This window comes from Gymnoscopelus microlampas (assembly GCF_963454915.1).
Source record: "Gymnoscopelus microlampas genome assembly, chromosome: 10".
Classification (NCBI taxonomy): domain Eukaryota; kingdom Metazoa; phylum Chordata; class Actinopteri; order Myctophiformes; family Myctophidae; genus Gymnoscopelus; species Gymnoscopelus microlampas.
Window position 1 is genome coordinate 36546091 of NC_139947.1, and position 25178 is coordinate 36571268.

Here is a 25178-nt window from a genome sequence, read left to right on the forward strand (position 1 = left end):
AATGACTCATCATGAGACACAATCTTTGAACAACTTCTGTTGTTTATTAAAGCTCCAAACATAAACTAAACAAACATAGATAAAAACATCTTCATAAACTGCTATATTTCTTTGTAAACAAAATGTATTCTAATAAAATACAAAAATAAAAATGCTCCCATAGCAACACATATCATCGTGGGCTAGGCCTATGTACTAGGTTAAACAAAACAGTTAAACAACAAAACCTCTTCATAAAGTGCTTCATTTCTTTGTAAACAAAATTAATTCTAATAAAATAAAAAGGCTCCCATAGCAACACATATCATCGTGGTTCGTGGGTGTAGGAAATGTAAACTTCAAAACAATCATTCTGACTGACTGATATTTAGTGCATCATTCAGGACACAAAAAAACATATCAGGAAAATAAATCAAAAGTGTGTTCCACTTGACCACTTCATAGCAGCCTACAGCTAGGCCTATGGACTAGGCCTACGGTTAAGTGGGCATTGGACAATATGCTGGTGGACCCACTTACAGCCAGCCTCTCAAAAACCTTTTATTTGACAGCAACCAACTAAACAACAAAACCTCTTCATAAAGTGCTTAATTTCTTTGTAAACAAATGTATTCTAATATATATATATATATAGAAAATAGCCGACCTACAAGCTTACGGCGCATCTTCATCGGTTAACAAGTCGCTTATAATAAGCAGACATGGCAACACTGTTTGATCCGGTTTAAGGGCGGCCCGCCCTTCCGCAGCTGATAATAATTCACACAGACATGAGCGCAACGTTTCCGTATCCGCTCTAGACCGGATCAGCAAGCAGCCTGCATAGCAACTCGATCCCAACCAGTCTACCATTATATCAATGGACCAAAAACAACACAGGATCAAATAAACACACTCAAACCAAGAGTACCACCGAGGCTCGTGAAAAAAAGTAATAAGTTACTTTTTGAAAAAAAGTAAAGGTAATATTATTACTCAAAACGTGAAAGTAATTAGTTACGTTACTAGTTACTGGGAAAAGGTAATAATATTACTTTAAGTTACATATTACTTTAGTTACTTCCCAACACTGGCCGTGAGGCTATTGCAAGTGGGAGTCCAAATAATTGGCAAAACACTAAGATTGTATTGATAATATAACATTAACCCATTGGTTAAGACCAATGGGTTAACTGGAACGCATCTTTGTCATTTTTAGATTTGAGCTAAAAAGCATTATTTTACACTTTGGCTATTCAAAAATAGCAGATATACAAGCTCATAGAGCGGCACCGAGTGCTGCTCTATGAGCTTGTAGATCTGCTATTTTTGAAAAAACTTGGGAAAAAAAAGTTTTGGATTTTTTTTTCAAAAAACTGTTAGGATTTGGAAAACATTTTTAAGAATCGCCTCAGGTCTTAAAGGGTTAAAATATGGTGTCTGCCCGACAGCTACGATATGAAAGAGAGAGGAAGAGAGAGTTGAGGGAGGTGCAGCGCAGAGCCGCTGCTGCATGGTCCCCGCTGTGGAGTCTGGGCTTTGAGGCTAGTAGAGGAGACGATAGAGGAGAGACCCCGCTGCCCTTTCATCTTTCCAGACGGGGGATTCACACTTTGAGAGAGAGAGAGAGAGACGAAGCAAAACCACATCTGGAACTTTGGTCTGTTCATCTGAACCCATACTCTCTCTCTCTCTCTCTCTCTCTCCCAGAGCCAATAAATCACTCTCTGCCCCTCCAGCCCCTCCACACACCACACCACGCCGTCGAGCCCACATCCATCCAGGGAGGATGATGATGATGACGCTGCATCTGTTTCCATGCAGGAGCGCACCTGAGCACCACCTTTTTTCATGGCTTTAGGACACGCTATGGACACCAATTATTTATTATTATGGGTTTTTAGCCCATTCAACCCGGGATACGCATACCAACGCATACTGTGTCATTTTAGATTTGTTTTTGCTATAACCATGATTTTATACTGTGGGCTATATATTCAAAAATAGCAGATCTACAAGCTCGTAGCGCGGCACCGAGTGCCGCGCTACGAGCTTGTAGATCTGCTATTTTTGAAAAATCTTGAAAATGTGTGCAAAACTGTGAATCTAAATATTTTTAAAGCGGACATTTTTAACTAAAATCTTTGCTTCTGGGGGGGTCCCTGGAACTAAATATTTTTAGATGGGAGTCCGCGGCCAAACACATCATTTTCCGGGTCCTTCACATGAAAAAGTTGGAGAACCACTGATGTTATAGCAACATGCGTTTTTTTCAGGAAACCTGGATTTAGAAGATATTTGTAGACGCGTTCCCGGATTGAATGAGTTAAGACACGCTATGGACACCAATTATTTATTATTACCAGGAGGAGCACGTAAAAAAAAACTAAAACGCGAGCCTCTGTGCAGAAAGAAGTACAACGAATGGGCTTTAGCCACACATTAACCCTGGGGGGCGCGTCCCGATTTGGCCGTGTCATTATAGGCAAAGTAAACATTTTCAAAAAACGTTGAGATCTAAAAAAATAATAATAATTTAATATGATAATAAATAATATCATTTAGTTTTATAATGGGGAAGAGTGTAGCCATAAAGACTTGGACATGTCTCACAACAGATTTATGAAAGGGAAACTGGTCAATAAGTAACAGGGCGAGAGTAGACGCAGACTGTGTGTGTGTGTGTGTGTGTGTGTGTGTGTGTGTGTGTGTGTGTGTGTGTGTGTGTGTTGCGTGCTCTCAGCAATGAGCATGCTGAGATGACCTGAATGGACAAGACTGCAGGGAAAGAGTGGAATGTAGGAATTGTTGAGGCTGACATAACCTAGCCGGGGAATGTAAATACCATCTGTATGACCACTGCCCTATTCACTCTCTCTCTCTCTCACACACACACACACACACACACACACACACACACACACACACACACACACACACACACACACACACACACACACACACACACACACACACACACACACACACACACACACACACACACACACACACACACACACACACACACAGTCTGAAATGTACTGTACAAATGTACAGCAAGCCTGCTTCTCTCTCTCTCTCTGTCTCTCGCTCATTTGCCCTCATTTTCTAATGCAATGGTTCTCAAACGTTTTTGTGCCAAGGACCCCCACACTGACATGTATTTGGCCACGGACCCCCACCTGAAAATGTGGTGCTTTCTGGTGGTACCTGGCACAAAACATTTTCAAATGGTGGTCCGCGGCCAAATGTATAACAATTTAGGGGTCCTTGGCATGAAAAAGGTTTGAAAACCACTGCACTAAACCGTTAGGTCAACAGAAGGTCGAAGTCACAGAGCGTCCTCAAATAACGGCATGCAGGAGTCTCGAGGGGGCGGGACACGGCGGGCCACTTACGAACACAGGGGTTTCAAGTGAAAAAGACCCCCCCCCCCCACACACACACACACACACACACACACACTTTCATAATGTCTGGGTCCAACAACGGGACCCAGACGTCGGCAGTGACAGTAATTACGCGAGGCCTCGTTTGAAGTGGCTGTGAAGCTCAAGCACATAATCATATCGCGAAGGGTTTTTGTGTCCCACATTCAGAGTCTATATAACACACCCTAACCTCACCACTTGTTTTCCTCGTGTCTGCTTTCCATGCCTGGGGGCTAATTCTCAAGGGAACACTTCACACGCGCACACACACATATGCATGCATGTAAAGAAACATGCACACATGTGAACACGATCACACCCACTTCACTTTCATGTTTTGTCTACATTCCTACCCAGCCCTGTCAGAGAGTAATTGCTCTGTCAGCCGGGGCAAACAAAACACAAACCTTGTCAGACTTGTAATCAGCGATAAATCATGTCTACGTTATGTGACTATGTGTCCCTTAAAGCGGTACAGTTCTCAAAACGTTTTTGTGCCCCAAGGACCCCCAAATTGATATGTATTTTCGCCGCGGGCCCCCATCTGAAAATGTTTTGAAGATCCCGGATCTAGGGGGGAATTTTATCAAAAATGTCATATACTGTAGGCTATTGACCCGTCTAATTTTCTGGTAGTGTTATAATGCAAGACAGCACACGTATAGCTACTGTACCACTGGTGCAATGCTATCACATATATTTTCAAACTCTAGAGATTGTATACCTGGCCATAAATCACTATGAGCAGGGGTTTTCAACCGGTGGTGGTCCGGAGGTATTGCAGGTGGTCCCTGGCCATGCATAAAAATTAAAAATAAAAAAATAAAAAACTTTTTTAACCTTTTTTTTTTTACTTTTAATAACTTACAGGAGTTCTTTCTGTATGGTGTGTGTGATATGAAATGTGATCTTACCATAATCACAGTAATCCTTAATCATAATTCCATCATATTCAAACAAAATCACTGTATTTTATTAGATATTATATTGATATTATAGCTATTTTCTCCAGCTCCCTGTGGTGCATGAACCCCCCACCTCCCCCCTGTGTGGGGTGGGTCTATGATAGACCAACCACGCACAATAGTGGTGGTCCCCAGGTTGCTCTTAGTCAGGATGGTGGTCCCTGGGTCAAAATCAGTTGAAAACCCCTGCTATGAGCATTATTCCCCTCAGATGGTACCAAAAAAAAGTTTGCAAACATTTTCGATATTTTTCCCACACAAAAAAATCTAAATAGCAGATGTACAAGCTTGCAGCGTGGCACCGAGTGACGCGCTGTGAGCTTGTAGATCTGCCATTCTTTGAATAGCCAACATATAAATGGATAAAAATGATTGTGATGCTACGTTAGCTGCTATACTCTTGCTGGGGGGACCGTCCCCGGGGCCCACACTTTGAGAACAGCCGCCTTAAGGGAAAAGTGTTCAGGAACTTAAATGCTGCCCTGTGCGTATACGTGAGTGTGCAGTCTCAGTGGAGAGAGTGTTGAACGCGTTGCCAAACAGACAGAAATCTATGAGTTACTGCAGTGCCTTCGGCCGCGAGGACATTAACACCACGGGCCAGACATTTCACTTGTCATCGTTTATCAGTGAAGGTGCATACTGTAGCCTCCTGCGCCTGCGCGCACACGCACGCGCACACACACACACACACACACACACACACACACACACACACACACACACACACACACACACACACACACACACACACACACACACACACACACACACACACACACACACACACACACACACACACACACACACACACACACACCCCCCCAGTGGTGGAAAGTAACTAAGTACATTTACTTAAGTACTGTAATTAAGTACAATTTTGAGGTATTTGCAGGTATAAATTATTACATTATAAAACATACATTAACCACTTTAGCCCCATTTTATACATAGGCTATTTGAATATAGCCGATCTACAAGCTCACAACGCGTCGCGATGCGACGCGTTGTGAGCTTGTAGATCTGCTATTTTCAAATATTTTAGTACTTTTACTTTTGGTACTTTAAGTACATTTTGATGCCAATACTTTTGTACTTTTACTCAAGTCATTTTTTTATTCTGGACTTTTACATGTAACAGGGTATTTCTATATTGCATTATTGATACTTTTACTTAAGTAAAACATTTGAGTACTTTTTCCACCACACACTCTTCCAGGACATGGGATCATGTACAGAGACATAAGGGAGTTTACCAGAAAGATCCATCACCTGCCATTGTCCCTATTCCAAGTCAATAATGGTACTGTAGGTGGATTATTGGGATTGTACGTTGAAATGCATCAAACACAGCTGATAAATAAAAATAAAATAAAACACATACATTAGGCCAATATACAATATATCAAGCTATGCAGTTGGCTTCTGTTGGCCTGTCGACTCAAACTGAGGGGCCACTGTGAGCAGTAGTGAGCAAAGTACTCATTATGCAGAAATGTCCCGTTTCACAAGTTTTCAAACGTATGAAATGTATAAAAAGCAGATCCCCAAGCTCACAATGTGTCGCATCACGACGCATTGTGAGCTTGTAGATCTGCTGCTATTTTCAAATGGCTGAAATGTATATAGGGCAGAAGTGGATAATGTATGTTTTGTAATAATAATTCAAATCTACAAAGTAACTAAAGTTTTCAATATTTGCCTCTGAGATGTAGGGGAGTAAAAGCACGAACAAATATTGTGATCTTGTAGATCTGCTATTATCGGGGCTTTTACATGTACTGTATCATATCAATGAAAGTAAAACTCCACACGTACATGGCTGTAAGGCATTGGTTCTCAAAGTGGGGTCCGGGTGTGTTTAGAGGGGGTCTACAGCCAATTACATATCATTTTGGGGGTCCTTGGCATGAAAAAGTTTGATAACTACAGCTGTAAGGGATGATGTAGCAGAGTGTGTGAGCTTGAAGATCTGCTTCTCTTTTTTTTTTTATCCCATCGGTGAAAGTCAACTCCTCCACACAGCATGGCTGGTACAGGGTGATGTAGTGGGTCTTGTCAGTGCATTCTTGTTCTCTTTAAAGAGGAACCTCTCGGAAGAATAACGCTGACCTCAGCATTTCTTGCTCGCTACTTTTATGCTGCCACAAGCAGATTTCTATAAGATGGGGGGGCTTTTTATTGCTGCTCACCGTAAATTCCTCCGAGCTAGCAGCAACCTCCAAGTTGACGGTTCAATTCCTGAGGCAGAAGATGGATATTTGGCACGCCGCTAGCCGTCTATGACTGGATTATTTATTATGCGCCAAGTGTTATACGGCAGTGCCCTTGAGCCAGGCACTCACCACGGGTCGATTGGACCTTCTCTTCTCGTCATATTACTGGCGTGATTAATACTGTGATATAGTGAAAGTGCAGGGTTTCTACTGTAAATAATCTTAAAGATTTAATACTGTTATACATACAGTACACAGATTCTAAGGAAATGTGTTATGAAATTCAATAAACATAGAATTTCAAGGGAAACTGTACCGCCTCGCAGTGCGAGGCGTTGTGAACTTGTAGATCTGCTATTTTTGGCAAAAGTTCTCCTCAGAATAGGGATGCTAGGGTTCAAGTGGTTAATGCGGAAAAATAAATCAGATCACACAAAAATTTGGCAGACCCCCTGTAGTAACTCTGAGGACCCCCTAGGGGTCCCGGACCCCCTGTTGAAGACCCCTGATTTAGAAGTCTCATTTCGGTAGATAAATGTAAACACACATGTAGACGCACATGTTTGGCATGTGAGAACCAAACAGATGATCTATGGGGGACACTTCTGGGTGAGCAGATCTATAAGCTCACAACGTGTCGAGTGGCATCGTACGTATAGAACAATTATAAGTATAATACAGGGATTAATAAGTGCTTGATCAGACTAATTGATTTAGTCAATTATATTAAAAGAAATGGAATATCTTCATGTTTATTCGCTGATATATAAGTAGAAAAAAACCTGCTTCTCTATTATTCGATTTACCTACAGTACATGAGCTTTGATCCATATCGTCTCTGTCGGGTGTAAAACCTCATATCTCCAAAACTGTTACTTTTAAGGATTCATATTTAAAAACAGCTAAAGTAGCCGATCCACAAGCTCGAAAACGCGCCGCTTCGCACCGCGTTTTCGAGCTTGCCGATCCGCTACTTCACCCACAATGCACCACCACTACTCACGATGCAGGCTGAGGGAGATGTTGATGGTGCGGACGTCGGAGACGGTCTTGAGGTCGAGGATGCTGGCGCACTTGAGCTGCGTGGCGGCGGGCGTCTCGCCCACGTCGATCCAGCAGACGGTCTCCTGGGCGTAGATGAAGTCCATGGCCATGGTCTGCTTGGTGGCGATGGCCGGCAGGCGGGACGGGGTGCCGCTCAGCGACGTGCAGCGGATGTCGTGGAGGTTGGTGATCAGCAACATGGGCAGCCGCTCCACGGGGTCTGGAGAGAGAGAGAGAGGGAGGGACAGGGAGGTTTTGATTGATTGAATATACTTACGAAACAAACTATTAACAGTTTGCAAAAACAGTACAGCGGTACGATTACGTTATATGCTAAAAGGATAACACAAAAAGCCCTGAGGGCTTGTTTCCATTGTGGTCCTATGTATTCAATTCATCAAGACATTTAAAGACGTACAATAATATACAAGAAATCATTAAGACCTGGGACGCATCTGTGTCATTTTGAGATTTGGGCTAAAAAGCATTATTTTACATTCTGGCTATTCAAAAATATCAGATATACAAGCTCATAGCGCGGCACCGAGTGCCGCGCTATGAGCTTGTAGATCTGCTATTTTTGAAAAATCGAGAAAATGTGTGCAAATCTTTGAATATATATATTTTTAAAGCGAACATTTGTAACTCAAATCTTTGCTTCTGGGGGGTCCCTGGAACAAAATATTTTGAGATGGGGGTCCGCGGCCAAACACATAAACATTTTGGGGTCCTTGACATTAAAACGTTTGAAAACCACTGATCTAGCAACATGATTTTAGAAGACATTTTGTAGAATCTGAACCTCAGGCCTTAATGGGTGTTAAGCTTAGAAGACTTGTCTAGGACCAGTTGTGAATTGCAGACAGGTGTACTGTTATGTCGGTTTTGAAGGAGGGAGTCGCAGCCGTAGGGAGGATGGAGGGAGAGAGAGAGAGATGAATACAGAGAAAGAAAGAGAGAGAAACAGAGAAAGAAAATGTATATTCTCCATAATATGAACCCTATAGCATCCCGATTCTGGGAGAGTAGCGAACATTTGGGGAGAATAGACGAACATTCGGTGGAAACAGCAGATCTACAAGCCGCATTGCGACGCGCTTGCCTGTACGAGCTTGTGCAGTCAACCGGCTACCGTCACCATGTGACGTAAAACAAAGTATATAGGGGTTAAGTGGTTAAGAAGAGAGGGGAGCACAGGGCGAGGCAGAACAAGGACAAAAGAGGTGATGAAACAAACGAGGCAGATGAGAAACAGAAGGTTAGAGGGAGTGAGAGAGAAGTGAAGGTCACCCACGTTCCATTGTAAAGCTGTTACAAATCTCTTTCCAGTAAATAGGCTTGGAAACAGCATTAGTGGAGGAGTCACAGCATGCAAATGAGGCCGAGCAGAGCAGAGCACCGTCTCAAACCCACCAAAACCAAAGAGTTGTACTTTGGTTTATGTCTATTTATGTACATAATACAGACAATATGTATATATATATACATGCATGGGTGTGATATGTGTGTGGTGTATGTATGTGTGTGTGTGTGTGTGTGTGTGTGTGTGTGTGTGTGTGTGTGTGTGTGTGTGTGTGTGTGTGTGTGTGTGTGTGTGTGTGTGTGTATATGCGAGTTGGTATGCGTATATGTGTGTAAATATAGAGACACTGCTATACAGTATTACATTTGATATGCATGTTGCATTATAGATTGCTTTGTGTGTATGTGTATGATTGCGTATTTCTTCATTCTTGGTTTGTTTCAAGCTAAAATGTGTTGACGTTATTATTGTTTTCAGTTTTGTCTATGTTGACTAAGTTTTGAACTAAGTTCTGAAACTGTGTTAAGTACATTTTGGGGTCCAAATGCATGACCTGGATGTACACAACCATCCAGGTCATGCATTGGGTGCATCGGCCCTGAATGCATCCTCATTCCTCACCATTCTTGGCCTTGCAGGATCGGTGGTCCGGTTGCTCGAGGTAGCCCTCCACACAGCTGCAGTGGTAGGAGCCCTCGCTGTTGGTGCACGTCTGGCTGCACGTCCCATACACGCTGCACTCATTGAAATCTGCCAGGGAGATGTGACAGTGACTAACCAGACACACACACACACACTGGATAAATTCCTATGTGCAGACATCACCTCTAATACGCCCAGCCACTCACACACACACACAAGTATATTCTCATCTGAAGACATCACCCCTACGCCCCAGTGTTGATTTTGACAGCAAATTTTGATTTAGTTTCAGTCATAGTCTTTCGAATAAAATTCCAGTTAGTTTTAGTCATATTTTAGTCATCTGAAACATCTTACTGTTAGTCTAGTTATAGTCGACTAAATATCATAAGATTTTAGTCGACTATATCTACAGTTGATTTAGTCGACTAAAATGTATTCTGGCGGTGCCTTGATGGCGCCGTAATGGCTGATTTTACACTTGATTGCATGCCGAAAATAGCCGATCTACAAGCTCACAACGCGTCGCAGCGCGACGCGTTGTGAGCTTGTAGATCTGCTATTTTCAGAGCACAACACCCGACACCAAAAATGACTTGTCTTTCAGTTCTACTGGATCTCATTTTAGTCTAGTTTTTATTTGTTGACAACATTGTCAGTATATTTAGTCTTAGTTTTAGTCATCATAGCTTAGTTTTTATTTAGTTTTTATCTAGTTTTCGTCAGTGAAAAAAGGTAGTCGACCAACATTTTTCGTCATAGTTTTAGTCGACGAAATCAACACTGCGCCCTACCACTCACACCAAGTAGATTCTCATGGTCATAATGGAGCAACACATTCAACAAATAAGTCTGTTTTTTGTTTTGTTTTATTCACAACACAATCTGCTACCCAGTACGTTGATGCAAATGCCTCTGGTTCACTAAATAGTGGATCATATTTGTCAGGATATTCAAGTGAAATATCTGCCTGAAATGATACCCGAGTGTATCATTCTGTATATCGTTGCTGTCCGGCAGAAACCAGCTAACTCCATTTTGACGCTTTTGCATTTTTTTCCATAAATCAGGGCCATTGAACACCCTTTACGTCTCTGTGTTGGTAAAAAAAATATTGAACCAATTAAAAGCATTAAAAAGCGCTTCTGACAAAACCAGCTAACTCCAATTTTCTGCTAAACCAGCGAAGTCCACCGGAGTTAGCTGGTTTTAGCTGACTCCAGGCTCCACCCCCTTTTGACCTCCAACCTCATTGTGAGCTTGGAGGTCCATTCAGCTGTTCTTATCAATGATGACAAACCAAACAAACAAACAAAAATGAACATTTTGGAGTTAGCTGGTTCCTGCAGAGACAGCAGAGATATGCAGTTTATGCAGGTGGCCTGCAGCAGAACCTGATGTTGTTTTACATTCCGACACGTCAGAATGTAAAAAAACGATCTTGAGTTCCTACTACTGTAATGCCTAATTCATAAGCTATTCCGTGCCGAAAGTTGCAGATCGGCTATTTTCGGCACGGTACACCATCGTATGGGGTATGACTAATAAATAAATCAATAATATAAATCAAGCGTTGTCGGGCAGAACAGAAATCTCATCTAAAATCCACATCCACTCACCTTTACATGTCTTTCCATCTGGAGCCACCTCGTAGCCGTGGCTGCAATAGCATTTGGGTCCATCGTGCGTCACAGAGCAGTTGTACTCGCACCCGAGTGCTTCACAGCCTGGTGCAAGCTCTACAGAGCAGAGAGAAAGAGAGACAAACACACACATTTGTTATCATGTGTATTAAGAGGGACTCTTGCTGATTTTCTAAGACCATGGTTCACAACCTGTGGGTTAGGACCACCACATGATTTTGGAGGGGTCCCCTCCCCAGATGACAGTGAAATGACAATTGAATTTTAAGAAAGAAAAAAAAAACACCATTGCTGCATCAGAAGTAATCAACAAACTATACTATAAAAACTGGTTAAACATTGGCCAAATTGTCAAATAATATAAGAAAGTCGCCGATCTACAAGCTAACACATGCAAGGCGTTGTGAGCTTGTAGAGCTGCCATTTTCACTTTATCTGTGGAACCGAGTTACACAAAATGTGATGCCTCAACTCCTACATTCCAAGTGCTTGTCAGGGTGGGGGGTCCCCAGTTCAAAAATGATTATTTTAGGGGGTCCCCGGTTCATATATGATTATTTTGGGGGGTCATGGCCTGAAAAGGTTGAGGACCACTGTTCTAAAAGATTGGTCACCAATTGCATTGTTTTTGAAAGAACACAAAAAAGGTTGTATGGGGTGACAAATACATAAGAATGAGTTACAATCAAATTGTACTTTGTGAATATACATGGTGGCCACTATTATTATTGCTGCTGATATTGATATTATTGTTGTTGTTTGCTGGCTTGTTGTTGATTCATCCTTTCGTCCTTTTGTTTTTCCTTTTTGCGTGTTGTCTTTAGTGAGTGTCTTTGCAATGTGCACTTAATCTTGTTTAGAAATGAGTAAAGAAACCTATTGAAAATAATCAAAAACCTAAAACAAATACAGGTGGACAAACATCCATATCAGTGGCTTGTAAACTGTAAAAATCCTACATTCATTATCTCAGTGTGCAAATGGAACCAAATGGACCCATAAAGGTTCCACTTGTACATTCTCTGAGTTTGATGAACACAAAAGGACTTTGCCGCGAGTGTGTAGTCCCGCAAACCTAGAAAAGAATATATCAAAAACGTTGTAAAGATCTTGCTTTCACTGGCAAACGGGTTTGTTTTCAGATCAGCTCTCTGATCATGATCTGAAGCCACTCACTATCTGCCTGGTATCTGAGCACAGAGCCATTCCATCATGTCCTATCTGATTCCGGCTGGGAGTGTGCGTGTGCGCGTGTGTATGTTTGTTTGTGCGTGCGTGCGTGCGTGCGTGCATACATGCATATGTGTGTGTCAGCCCCACAAGTGACACACAGTGCAGTGCGACGTAGGGGTCCTCTCCTATCCCCCCCACCCAGAGGGAACTCAAGGACACAAGGTTTTTGGCAAGGAATGAAAGAGGGACATCCATATGCTCCCTGCCCATGTGCCCTTATCACTCCCTTCGTGTGTGTGTGTGTGTGTGTGTGTGTGTGTGTGTGTGTGTGTGTGGGGTAATGTCTTTCGCAGATGTATGTGATGATACCCCCTTCCACACACACACACACACACACACACACACACACACACACACACACACACACACACACACAGGAATGCTAGCAGACATCAGTTCACACACCAGATGCAGACCACAGTAACATGACTAGCCAGGTAAAGTACTATATGGTATAGATTAAGGCAGGGGGATATGACTTCAAATCAATATCACGATTATTTCAAACTTTTGCCTCGATTACGATTAAAGAGTGATTATTAAAAGAAGGGAAAATAGCAGATCTACAAGATCACAAAGCGTCGCGATTGTGTCGCAAAGAATAAAACAGGACTTACAGTAAGTGGTTAATCAGACTGTTTTCTGTCGATTCATTTATATAAGAAATAACAGGAAAAAAACGGATTATTCAATTCACCTACATGGGTCAGATTAAGTTGGTTATTGGTTGTAAATGTAAGTTTTGGTATATTTTTCAGTTAATTGCCCAGTCCCTAGAATAGTTAGAAAACAATCTCTCACCAAATCATGCCAACTCCCACAATTGGGCCTAATTGACAACCAAATATGTTAGTGGCCACAACAAGAATGTCAGTCTAAAGGCCTTTACACACCAAGGGTATGACGAATAAATGTTGAAATAATCGCCGGCGAATATTTCACCTCAAAACTATTCATATAGTTGATGCCACATAAATACAGGCTTATTCCTTTATTCGCAGTACGGAAGCTTTGAAAAATCAACCTTGTTCCGGATAACAATTATGTCACTTTATCTGCTCGCAATATTCACATCCTGTATGAATGTACAGGGGCAATGAATCTTCTGCTACCTCACGATTCCATTATGATTCTTAGGGTCACGATTCGATTAAAAATGAATGTTTTTGATTCAAAACGCATTTCTAAAAATCGATTCTCATTTAAAAATGATACCCAATCAGTCTGATCTAAATTATTCAGTCATATTGTTTTCATCTGTGACTTTAACAACCAAGTGTAGCCTAGTTATTTCCAACAGCTCAAACAAAAAAAGATATAATACCAGAGAGGGTCGCTTGTAAAAATTCTTGGCTTTGATGGAATCTTAGATTAGGTGTAGTTCTATTTGATGCAGAGAAACCACATAATTGCCTTGATACGAGTAACATTAACGAGTGTCAATGAGCGTCAGCTGGACAGTGACACCCCTCAGCTGTGCTGAAATGAAAGTGACCGGAGTTAGTTTCATTTTTCCCCCAAACCCCTTGAATATGACAGAAGACATGATTATGTTTACTGTGATTATGGTAAGCTTACATTTCATATCACAAACACCATAGAGTAAGAACTCCTGTAACTTTTACCAACATTTTTCGATTTTTGGAAATTGTGAATCGATTTTGAATCGTTGATAACTAGAATCGCGATTTTTACATGAATCGATTTTTTTCCAACACCCCCAGAATGTACTCATCATGATCAATTAATGGCACGAAAGAAGGACCTTAAGAGAGAGGACCACTGTGTGCCAGCCGATGCCTTGGGGTGAGTTGTACTTGGTGACATCATCAACACAGAACAAGATCAATCATCCTTCAGCTGAGCATTCATCAAGCGACTGTGAATGCGTATAGATACAGCCACACCACACTACAGTACCACAGAGTTAATGATGCTATGGCTGTGTGAATGGCAGCATTAGCCGGAGAGCAGAGCGGCGCGGAGGTTGGACCGGACCAGTGAAGGGCCCTCATTATATAAAGCCTGTGGCACTCGGGGCCACAATGGGTCCTTTTGTTGCGGGTGCACTGAGAGGAAGAGCCGCCGGGCGAACACTGTGGCCCATATCGAATCCATTCACCAAGCCTCACACATATACAGGGACAGACGCGGTGTCACACCATACCAGGGTGTGCGACAAAATCTGCAGGAATACACTTCTATCCGAGGCAGGGTTTTTTTTTTGGTCCCATATTTGACCCTTCCGGGTCTCTTTTGTAAACTCTCAGAGTTAAACTAATACTCTGGATTCCTGCTGTGTATCTCCAATTCCCAAAACGCATTAGCATGTTTATAAAAAGAAGGGATTGCTTGGGGCTAGTTCAATTCACACCTTGTCCTATTCTTGAGAAGAAAAAAAAAACTTCTTTGGTTGGGAGCTAAAAAAGCAACACTTTAGAAGGAGTGAGTCAGCAATTTATTTTAGCTTGTTCTAACCACAGACACCTTACTAAGAGAAGAGAAGAGAAGAAGTGCACAAATAACTTAAGGATATGGGATGTTGGGACAGTTCCAGCAGCAGCGTGTCAGTCGTTTATCCAGGGGTTAATGAACGAGGGAAACAAATCAAACACGGACACGTTGGAGGCCTTGAGTGCTCAACAAGCATATCGAAGCCATTGATCCCGTTTGCCGCATGGATGGCAAACCTCCATTTCTCTGATCTACACGCCGACGCGTACGCATTGTTTTGGCTTGTGATTATCAACCTTTTTTAATTTCAAGGACCCCCAGTTTGATATGCATTAGGTCCACGGACCAGCGATATACATTGTGAACTCCTCTGTGTCAAGGGTATACAAATGGAGCCAAAGCCAGGGACGTGCAGGGAATGTTAGAGGGGCACAGGGCTGAAATGTCTAAAAAGGACACTTTTGGTGAAAATATTGAAAATAGCCGATCTCCAAGCTCACAACGCGTCGCGCAGCGACGCGTTGTGAGCTTGGAGATCTGCTATTTTCGGTGCGCAATGCCACACTCAACTAAGTAATCAAGATTCAAGCCAATACTGGAGTTGTATTGAATTATTCCAGCATAAAATGCTGCATTCAAGTTCAGGAGAGTTTGGAAAAGGCAATTCTCTTGAACGCTGCGTTCAGGTGTGGCATGGAAAGGGGGCCTTTTCATTTCTTATATAGTAGTAAGGACAGGAAAAAAAGGGCAGGGGCTCAAGCCCCCTTTGAAGTCTATGTGTGCACGTGCCTGAACCAAAGGGATTCTCACATTCGGAGACCTGTAAGGGTCCACTCGGTGCCTGACTATAAATCATATCAGTGATGAGAACCAGTAGAGAACCACTGATTTAGGGTGCTGCTGAAGGAAAGATGGCCCTTTGTGTTCTGTCATTACTGGGGACGGAGGCTGATGCTAGTACAGTCAAAGACATGCACATTGCACAAACATAACGGGGGGGGGGGGCAAGGCGGGGGTTCAACAGGCAGAGACACATTTGGGAAAGGGGAGAACAAATGAGAGAGTGAGGGAGAAGACAAGACGCCCGAGAATTTAGATAAATCATTAGAAGGAGTGATATCTTGACACGGAGAAAAGGGGAGGCGAGGAGGGAGGGAGAGGAGTGAATGATGCTTGTGAGTGTTTTTGGAGTCCTTCCAAAGACACGCTGCGAGGAGATGTACGAAAAACTTGGTGTTTTTCCAAATCCCCGCTAGGGCCGTCCTGTGGCTGACGGGGACCTGGCAGGACCTCAGGGTGACATCGGGTGAAGAGAGACAAGGATAGTCATGCTCCCCGTCATATTCATCTACTGCAAATGTGACACAGTCATTCTCATTACAGGGTGTGTTTTGGTTGTTGGTGTCTGTCAGTGTCATCATATGACCATTTGTCACCGCCGTCTGCGTGTTTGTCCTTGTACCTTCGTCTGTTTGTTTTGATTGATTGAATACTTGTGGTACAGCCAGACGTTAAGGCTAAAAGGCTAACACAAAAAAAAGTCCTGGGGTCTTGTTTCCATTGTGGTCCTACGTATTCAATTCATCAATTCATTCGTCTGCTTGTATGCTTCTCTTACTGTCCCGTTACATGGGTGTAGGTGGGTTGCTTGGTCTGCTTTCTTTAATTATTGTTATTCTTATATTATTATTATCATTATTCATGTCAATTCATTTTCTCTTTTCGTTTTTTCTTTTACACTTTTTTACAAATTTCATAAACACCATAGCGGCCATAACTGAAAGGGTAGGCCTGTCACAATTATTACATAATCGTCTAATCGCAATTACTTTATGTAATTGCAATTATTTTTGCATAATTGTCATAATCAATTCCATGTTAAGAAAATGTCATATTTTTAAAAAATGTCAAAAATAGTGGAAATAGCAGATCTATAAGCTCAAAATGCGTCACGAAGCGGCGCGTTTTGAGCTTATAGATCGTCTATTTCCACTATTAATGGTTATTTTTAAGTATAAAGCAATTCAATATGTGTTATTTGGCATATCTGCTGAGGCGGTCAGGGAATCAGAAGGTCCCTGGTTTGCCCCGCCGGCCCCTGTCTATGTGTCCACGTGTCCCTGAGCAAGACACTTAAGCCCTAACTGCCCCCCAGGGCGCTGCCCCGGGCCCATAGCACCCGCTGCTCCTAATAGTTGGGGTGGGCAAATTCAGAGGACAATATTTCCCATAATATGTGCAACTGTACTGTGACAAAAATACTGCCAAAGGAGTGGGGACCATATTATTATTAATAATAATACCATTCCACAAAGAGGATAATAACTTATCAATCCATCACTCCCATGTGTTTTACAGGAATCAGGGGATTCCCTGTGTTTACTTATAGTGTGTCATTAAAAAGATCCATCCAAAGTCCTGTACAAGTTGTTCTAGTGTGTGTGTATCTATCTGTCTGTCTGTCTGTGTCTGTGTCTGTGTCTGTGTGTGTGTGTGTGTGTGTGTGTGTGTGTGTGTGTGTGTGTGTTATGTGTCACCCAGGAGTGATGTAACTCTTTGTGACATTCCTAGCCTTGTGCTCTCCCTGTCTGGAGACAGGTCTACACACGCCCCTGTCCTCCACACACAGCTGACAGCAGGAGACTTTTTTACACAGACATCCAGAGACATCAACCAAAGACCTGATGCTCTATCTAGACCACTGGTTCTCAGCCCTTTTCATATCAAGGGCCATTATTTATAGGAGCCACGGACCACCGTTTGATGAGATTTAGACCAGTGGTTCTCAAACATTTGAGACTTATTAGCCCGCAGACCCCCATTTGAAAAGATATACCCATAAGAGAAGATTTTTTTACGTCTCTAGCAGTGATTCTCAACCATTCTAATTTCAAGGACCCCCATTTAATGCCATTTCTATCTCTGGGACCCCAATTTACATTGTAAAATCAATGTTAATTTAACTCTGAGAGTGTACAAATGGAACCAAATGGACCCGTTAGGGTCCATTTGGTTCCTAACTATCCATCATTTAGCTGGGGACCCCCTGGAACTCCCTCAAGGACCCCTGGGGACCCCACTTTGAGAACCAATGATTTAGACGACTCAGACCCAAGACTTCGAATATTTTGTTATTGTTGGATAAGATTTTGTCCACAATTCCATGCGGTTATTGATGATGGTACCATAGGAGAGATAACAGGCAAACGTTGATCAAAATAACAATTATTTCATTAAGTAATGCAGATGTTTAACAATAATTTAATTCTAGAGAGCGTAACATTTTACACTCTCAAGAGTTAAAGATCTATAAGGGTGGTTACCAACTCTCCATCATTTAGCTGGGGACCACCTGGAACCCCCTCAAGGACCACTGGTGGTTCTCAACCTTTTCAGGCCGTGACCCCCCAAAATAATCATATTTGAACTGGGGACCCCCCCCAACCTGACAAGCAATCGTAGGAGTTGAGGCAATGCATTTGGTTTGACTCGGTTCCACAGATAAATATTGTGAAAATTGCAGATCTACAAGCTCACAACGTTGAGAGCTTGTAGATCCGATATTTTCAAAAATAACTTTCTTATATTATTTGAAAATTATGTCTCAACCAGTTTTTATAGTATAGTTTGTTGATTACTTTTGATGCAGTACTGCTTTTTTTCTTTTCTTTAAATTCTTTTGGTCACTTTACTGTCATCTGTGGACATTGTGTTGGGACCCCCCCTGTGGGTCACGACCAACAGGTTGAGAACCCCTGCTCTACACGTACAGGTACAGCACACAGTCAAATTTGGGTCTCTTTTCTTTTTCACTCTCTCAGAGTTACAGAGAACACTGAGGAATTTACTGTGTCCTGGTGAACCCCAACTCCCAGCATGCCCTTGTTATCTTAACCACATGAACCCTGGCGTCCCGACCCCAGGGCAAACATTTACCAAAACATGAGATAACTTTTGTTGCGATTTGACACTAATACATAAATAAAATGGACTTGACATGATTAACACCATATCATACACTTGCAATCCAGAACTTTTTAGTGAATAAAACATTCTTTTTTAACAACCTGTATGGTAGAGTATGTTAATCCAATAAGACCGGGAACGCATCTGTGTCATTTTAAGATTTCTTTGGCTATTCAAAAATAGCAGATATACATGCAGTTGTGAGCTTGTAGATCTTTTTTAAATCGTGAAAATTTGTGCAAATCTTATATATATATATATGTTTTAAAGCGAACATTTTTAGCTCCGATCTGGGCTTCTGGGGGTCCCTGGAACAACATATTTTGATATGGGGGTCCGCGGTCAAATACATATCATTTTGGGGGTCCTTGACATGGAAAAGTTTGAGAACCACTGATTATAGCAACATTTTTTTTTTCAAAAAACTGATTTAGAAGACATTTGTAGAATCCCCGGAAGCAAAGATTTGAGTTACAAATGTTCGCTTTAAAAAAAAATATATATATTCAAAGATTTGCAAAAATGCAGATCTACAAGCTCACAGCGCTGCACTCAGTGCCACGCTATGAGCTTGTATATCTGCTATACTTTAACCAGATAATGGTTAAAGTGGTTAAAATCTAAAATGACAGATGCTTTCCCGGTCTTAATGGGTTATTACAATATAACTAAGAAACAGAATTTCCTAATATGCGAAAGTCCTAATATGCAATTTGCGAAACAGTGTTGCAAGAAATTCAGCGGTCTGGACTAACCAGTTGCAGAGTTTGGGGATAATGCAAGTAGTTGCAACACAAGGAGTTGCAAGTGCTGCCGTTGCAACTAGTTGTGTTGCAAATCGAACACAATTTAGTGTGCATGCCATGGCATGCCTTCATAGAAGACCTCTATGGAATCCACATGATTGAAATTCGGTCGTGGTGACCGAGAACTTTAACCCATTGAGGCCTGAGGTTCCGATTCTGCAAAATGTCCTCTAAATCCTAACGGTTTTCTGAAAAACGTATGTTTCTATATCAGTGGTTTTCAAACTTTTTCATGTCAAGGACTCCAAAATGATATGTATTTGGCCACGGACCCCTATCTCAAAACATTTTGTTCCAGGGACCCCCAGAAGCAAAGATTTGAGTTAAAAATGTTCGCTTTAAAATAATATATATTCAAAGATTTTCACACATTTTCACGATTTTTCAAAAATAGCAGATCTACAAGCTCATAGCGCGGCACTCAGTGCCGCGCTATGAGCTCGTATAGCTGCTATTTTTTAATAGCCAAAGTGTAAAATAATGCTTTTTAGCTCAAATAAAAAAACAGCGTTGCAAGAAATTCAGCGGTCTGGACTAACCAGTTGCAGACTTTGGGGATAATGCAAGTAGTTGCAACACAAGGAGTTGCAAGTACTGCAGTTGCAACTAGTTGTGTTGCAAATCGAACACAATTTAGTGTGCATGCCATGTCATGCCTTCATAGGAGACCTCTATGGAATCCACATGATTGAAATCAGTCGTGGTGACAGAGAACTTTAAAGGGATATTTCACTTTCAGAAAAACTTTTGGTGATTGTATCATCTACTCAAGCCTTTGTGAGCCCCCCAGACAGTTTTTAAGTTGCTTGATTCAGTATTTAGATATTTGATTTTCAATTTATCAGACACGCCCCCTTCCTATACAAACCCATTATAACTTCAAACTCCATTTTAACCATGATAGATTCATCAAAAACACCCGTCCTTGGTTCTGGTGACTCACCCTGCCCTCCTAATGCGTGAGGGGGCCGTGTTTTTCCGAGATTTTTTTTCATTTATTTTATTTTATTTTTTATTGTATTTTATTTTTTTCATTTTCCAAAACAAATATTAAAAATAAATGAAAAAAGTAATCGAAAAAACACGGCCCCCTCGCGGATTAGGGGGGCGGTATGAGACGGGTGAACCAAGGACGGGTGTTTTTGATGAATCTAACATGTTAAAAATGGAGTTTGAAGTTACAATGGGTTTGTATAGGAAGGGGGCGTGTCTAATAAAATGAATATCTAAATATTGAATCAAGCATCTTAAAAACTGTCTGGGGTGCTCACAAAAGCCTGAGTAGACGATACAATCACCAAAAGTTTTTTTGAAAGTGAAATATCCCTTTAACCCATGTGTATGTATGGCTGCTGGGGGTTTAGAGGTGTAATGCAAGCAGGCTCATCGATAGTGTGAATGTATTTGCAGGCAGTTGTTTGCAGACCGAACAGTCAAACGGGGGGCAAAGTAACCATGTGCAAACACAGGCAGGGGCAGTAGCCCTGAGTGCAAAGCAAATGGGGGCTAAACTCAACCCCAAACACTGGCAGCGCGCAGCAGCCCACATCTATAATATACACACAGACACACACAAACAGACACTCACTCAAACACAAATGTACAAATACGCACACACTCACACACAGGCTCTAAAGTAAACACAACACTGCTTGCCTAGGCCACAAAAGACACCAACTTTTCCTCTGTGAGCAGCCAACACAATGCACTACAATCACTCACGTTACGCTGCCACTGAATATAAGGTAAGCATGTCAGAGGACTGGCAATGAAACAAACCTCATCGTGTATTATTACAAGCAATAAACTCATTTAGGTTGACTCATTTATGCACGACTAGCACAGATGCAGTGTTGATTTCGTCGACGAAAAATGTTCGTCGACTACCTTTTTTCACGGACGAAAACTAAATAAAAACGAAATAATAACGAAGCCATGATGACTAAAACTATGACTGAATATGTTGACAATTTCGTCAACAAATAAAAACTAAACTAAAATGCTAGTGAGGGACTAGTGGAGAAGAGATCCAGTAGAACTAAAAGACAAGTCATTTTATGCTTGGTTGCGCTCTGAAAATAGCAGATCTACAAGCTCACAACGAGCTTGTAGATCGTCTATTTTCAGCATGCAACCAAGTGTAAAAGTAAACCATTACGACGCCATCAAGGCATCGCCAAAATACATTATAGTCGACTAAATCAACTGTAGATTTAGTCGACTATAATCTTGTGATATTTAGTCGACTAAAACTAGTCGACTAACAGTAAAACATTTCAGATGACTAAAATATGACTAAAACTAAATGGAATCTTATTCAAAAGACTATGACTAAAACTACATCAAAATGTGCTGTCAAAATCAACACTGCACAGATGCACAACATTACACTTTTCAACTTGTAGCCTGGAGAAGACACAGCCAACTTCCTCATTCAACAGATTCAAAAATAGCAGATCTACCAAGCCGGATAAGCTATTTTCTGCAAAGACATTATTCAGTGCAGAGTGAAAACTCTAAGCATAGAGCATATATCCGAGAGTATAGATCCCTGGGGGGAACTCCAGTCAACCAAGTATAGGGTTTAAGTGGATAATGTAACACGATGCAACGCATTGTGAGCTTGAAGGCTGGCTATTTTCAACCGAGTAACAACAACCCGAGTAACAACGAAGCATAAATCAAGGCTTTAGTGCGACATGAAGGAACGATGGAAGCCCACAGCGTGCATAAACAAAGGCACTGGGGCATTGTAATACTCGGGTTGCCCTTTGAGGCACGGCGGAAAGGGGACGAGCACTCGTATAAACTGCGTGACCCTGTTTTCTCTCCTCCTATCAATCAGTCACTTCTGAAGGGAAGGGGTCTGAAGAGGTCTTGCCCCCCAGGGAGGCCCCCTGCCCACATAAAAGGCGTAGAAAGGATAAGGGCAGGCCAAGAGTTCAGTGGATAGACTGAAACTTTCACACACGAAAAGAACACAAACTGCCAATCACTCATACAGCTTAGATTTAGCTGACTATGACTTTTTTTTACCTCAGATGGAAAAAAGAATCTAAAATAATATTCTAAAAAATGTTATGTTTCTATATCAGTGGTGCTCAAACGTTTTCATGTCAAGGACCCCAAAATGATATGTATTTGGCCGCCGACCCCCATCTCAAAAAATGTTGTTCCAGGGACCCCCAGAAGTTACAAATGTTCGCTTTAAAACAATCAAAAATATTTTTGAATAGCCAAAGTGTAAAATAATGCTTTTTAGCTCAAATAAAGAAATGACACAGATGCGTTCCAGGTCTTAATGGGTTAAGAGTTAATACAATGACAACCACAAACAAATGTGTTTTAGTCATAACGTAGTCTCGCGTAGCCAGACAACTATTCCACAATCACTGAATGCTATATAGAGTCTGGAATACAACTCCCAAAATCCGAGAGAAATATCTTTACACTTTACTTTTTAATTTCCATTTCTGCTAAGCAGCAAGCTATGTATACTTAGATGATTTGTATTAATATTAGGATCAATTTGCTCGACTGTAAAGACGAAACGGAAATGGAGAGGAGGCTCCACATCCGGTTAATATTCTAATCATGATCAGAGCTTCCGAGTCCCAGACTGTATGCCGGAAAAAAATTAAATTGTGGGAGGCAACAGTCTGGTAACACAAGATAAGTCATAACGGGGAAAAAAAAATAATATTGGCATACTTAACTGCTGTTAACTGGGGTATATCAGATGAAACACTGCAAAACTTTATTTTCTACACATTTTCAGAGCTTCCGATGTTAGCGCCAAGAGTTCGAAAAGTGTGTCATTCAACTATCTGACATACTGGCGGTCCAGTGGTACCTCAGTGGCACTGTTTAAAGTTATTTTGGGGGCCATTTTCAAGCCTTTATTTGATAGCTACAGTGGAGAGAGACAGGAAAATGGCAGGAGAGAGAGGGGAAGGACATGCAGCAAAGGGCCCCGGGACGGATTTAAACACGGTTCGGCTGCGTGAGGACTGAGCCTTAACCCTTAAAGACCTGAGGCCGATTCCACAAATGCCTTCTAAATCAGTAGTTCTCAAACTTATTCGCGCCGAGGCCCAAAATGATATATATATTTGGCCACGGACCCCCATCTGAAAATGTTTTTCCAGAAGAGAAGATTTGTGTTAAAAAAAAAATCAAAATGGCCCGGACAGCTGGCGTAGCCATCTGGGCACCTAGGCTGCTAATGCCTCCTGACAGCGTGTCGCGGGTTCGACTCCCGCTCCCGTCCATTTCCTGTCATTCTATAAAAGGCCAAAACAAGTATTCAAATAATTTAAAAAAATGTTCATAAATAGCTGACGTAAGCTCGCAGCACGGCACGAAGTGACACGCTGTGAGCTTGTACTGTAGATCTGCTATTTTTTGAGAACTACTATTCTAAACCACTGTTCTAAATCAGAGTTTTCTGAAAAAAACGTATAAAATGACAAAATGTTTTAATGGTAACCAGGTGAGCCACCTGAGGCGTTGTGAGCTTGTAGATCTGCTATTTTTGGCTAATGTTCCACTCAGAATAGGGATGATCGGGTTCAAGTGGTTAATGTAAAAAACATTATCCTATCACAAAAAGATTCGGGGGACCCCCTGTAGTAACTCTGAGGACCCCCTAGGGGGTCCCGGACACCCTGTTGAAGACCCCTGCCCTATACCATCACCACCACATTTCCTCCTGCCATCCAATGCCAAGGCAAGAACATGCCAAGAAAATATATTGTAGTGTGATAAAAAAAAAAGTTCTATCAAAGCTGCTCTGCTACCCCTTCCTATAAAAACACCTTGTCAACAACTTCGGCTGAATTATTTGGTCACAGTGAATGACAAAGTGTGCTTTCAGACATCAGTGCACAGGCACACTTGCACAACCCAGTCAGTTTGTACAAGCAAACACTGCGATGCTTGTAAAAGGCCGGGCTTTTCCGTGAAATGGGGGGGTTCACAAACAGCGAGAGAGAGAAAGTTCCGGGCACACTGCTGCTGTGTTATAGCGCCGTGTATGACCATGGGCGTGTTTGGGTGTGTATGTGTTTGTGTACGTGCATGCATGCATGCGTGCGTGCGTGCGCGTGTGTGTGTGTATGTCTATGTGCGTGCGTGCGTGCGCGTGTGTGTGTGTATGTCTATGTGCGTGCGTGCGTACGCGCGTGTACATCCATGTGCAAGTGCATGCAATGGTGTGTGTGTGTGTGTGTGTGTGTGTGTGTGTGTGTGTGTGTGTGTGTGTGAGTGCGCGTGTACACAAGCCTTACTGGGGACAGCTGAGCTTGTGTATCTGGGGACAGGCGGTGTGTGTCATGCATGGATGACATCATGAGGGTGTTGTGTACTACAGGCATACCGACACACTCTGAAGCCCGATTCATACTTTGTTGCACGACGTAGAAAAACAGCCGACCTACAAGCTCACAACACGTCACGCATGCAACCATTGTGAGCTTGAAGGTCTGCCATTTTCAA

At 42.0% G+C, this 25178-nt stretch overlaps 2 protein-coding genes across 2 annotated transcripts in view; one reads left to right on the forward strand and one right to left on the reverse strand.

Moving 5' to 3' along the window:
• Positions 1 to 25178, forward strand: part of esyt1a (extended synaptotagmin-like protein 1a) — a 349848-nt gene that overhangs the window by 232306 nt on the left and 92364 nt on the right. The gene's annotated exons all lie outside the window — the stretch shown is intronic.
• Positions 1 to 25178, reverse strand: part of lrp1ab (low density lipoprotein receptor-related protein 1Ab) — a 197559-nt gene that overhangs the window by 120025 nt on the left and 52356 nt on the right. Inside the window, exons 4-6 of the mRNA XM_084069511.1 lie at positions 11200 to 11319; positions 9560 to 9688; positions 7595 to 7855 (exon numbers count right to left, since the gene is read on the reverse strand). Of these exons, the coding sequence (XP_083925637.1) occupies positions 7595 to 7855; positions 9560 to 9688; positions 11200 to 11319 (510 nt within the window). The remainder of the gene's footprint in view (positions 1 to 7594; positions 7856 to 9559; positions 9689 to 11199; positions 11320 to 25178) is intronic.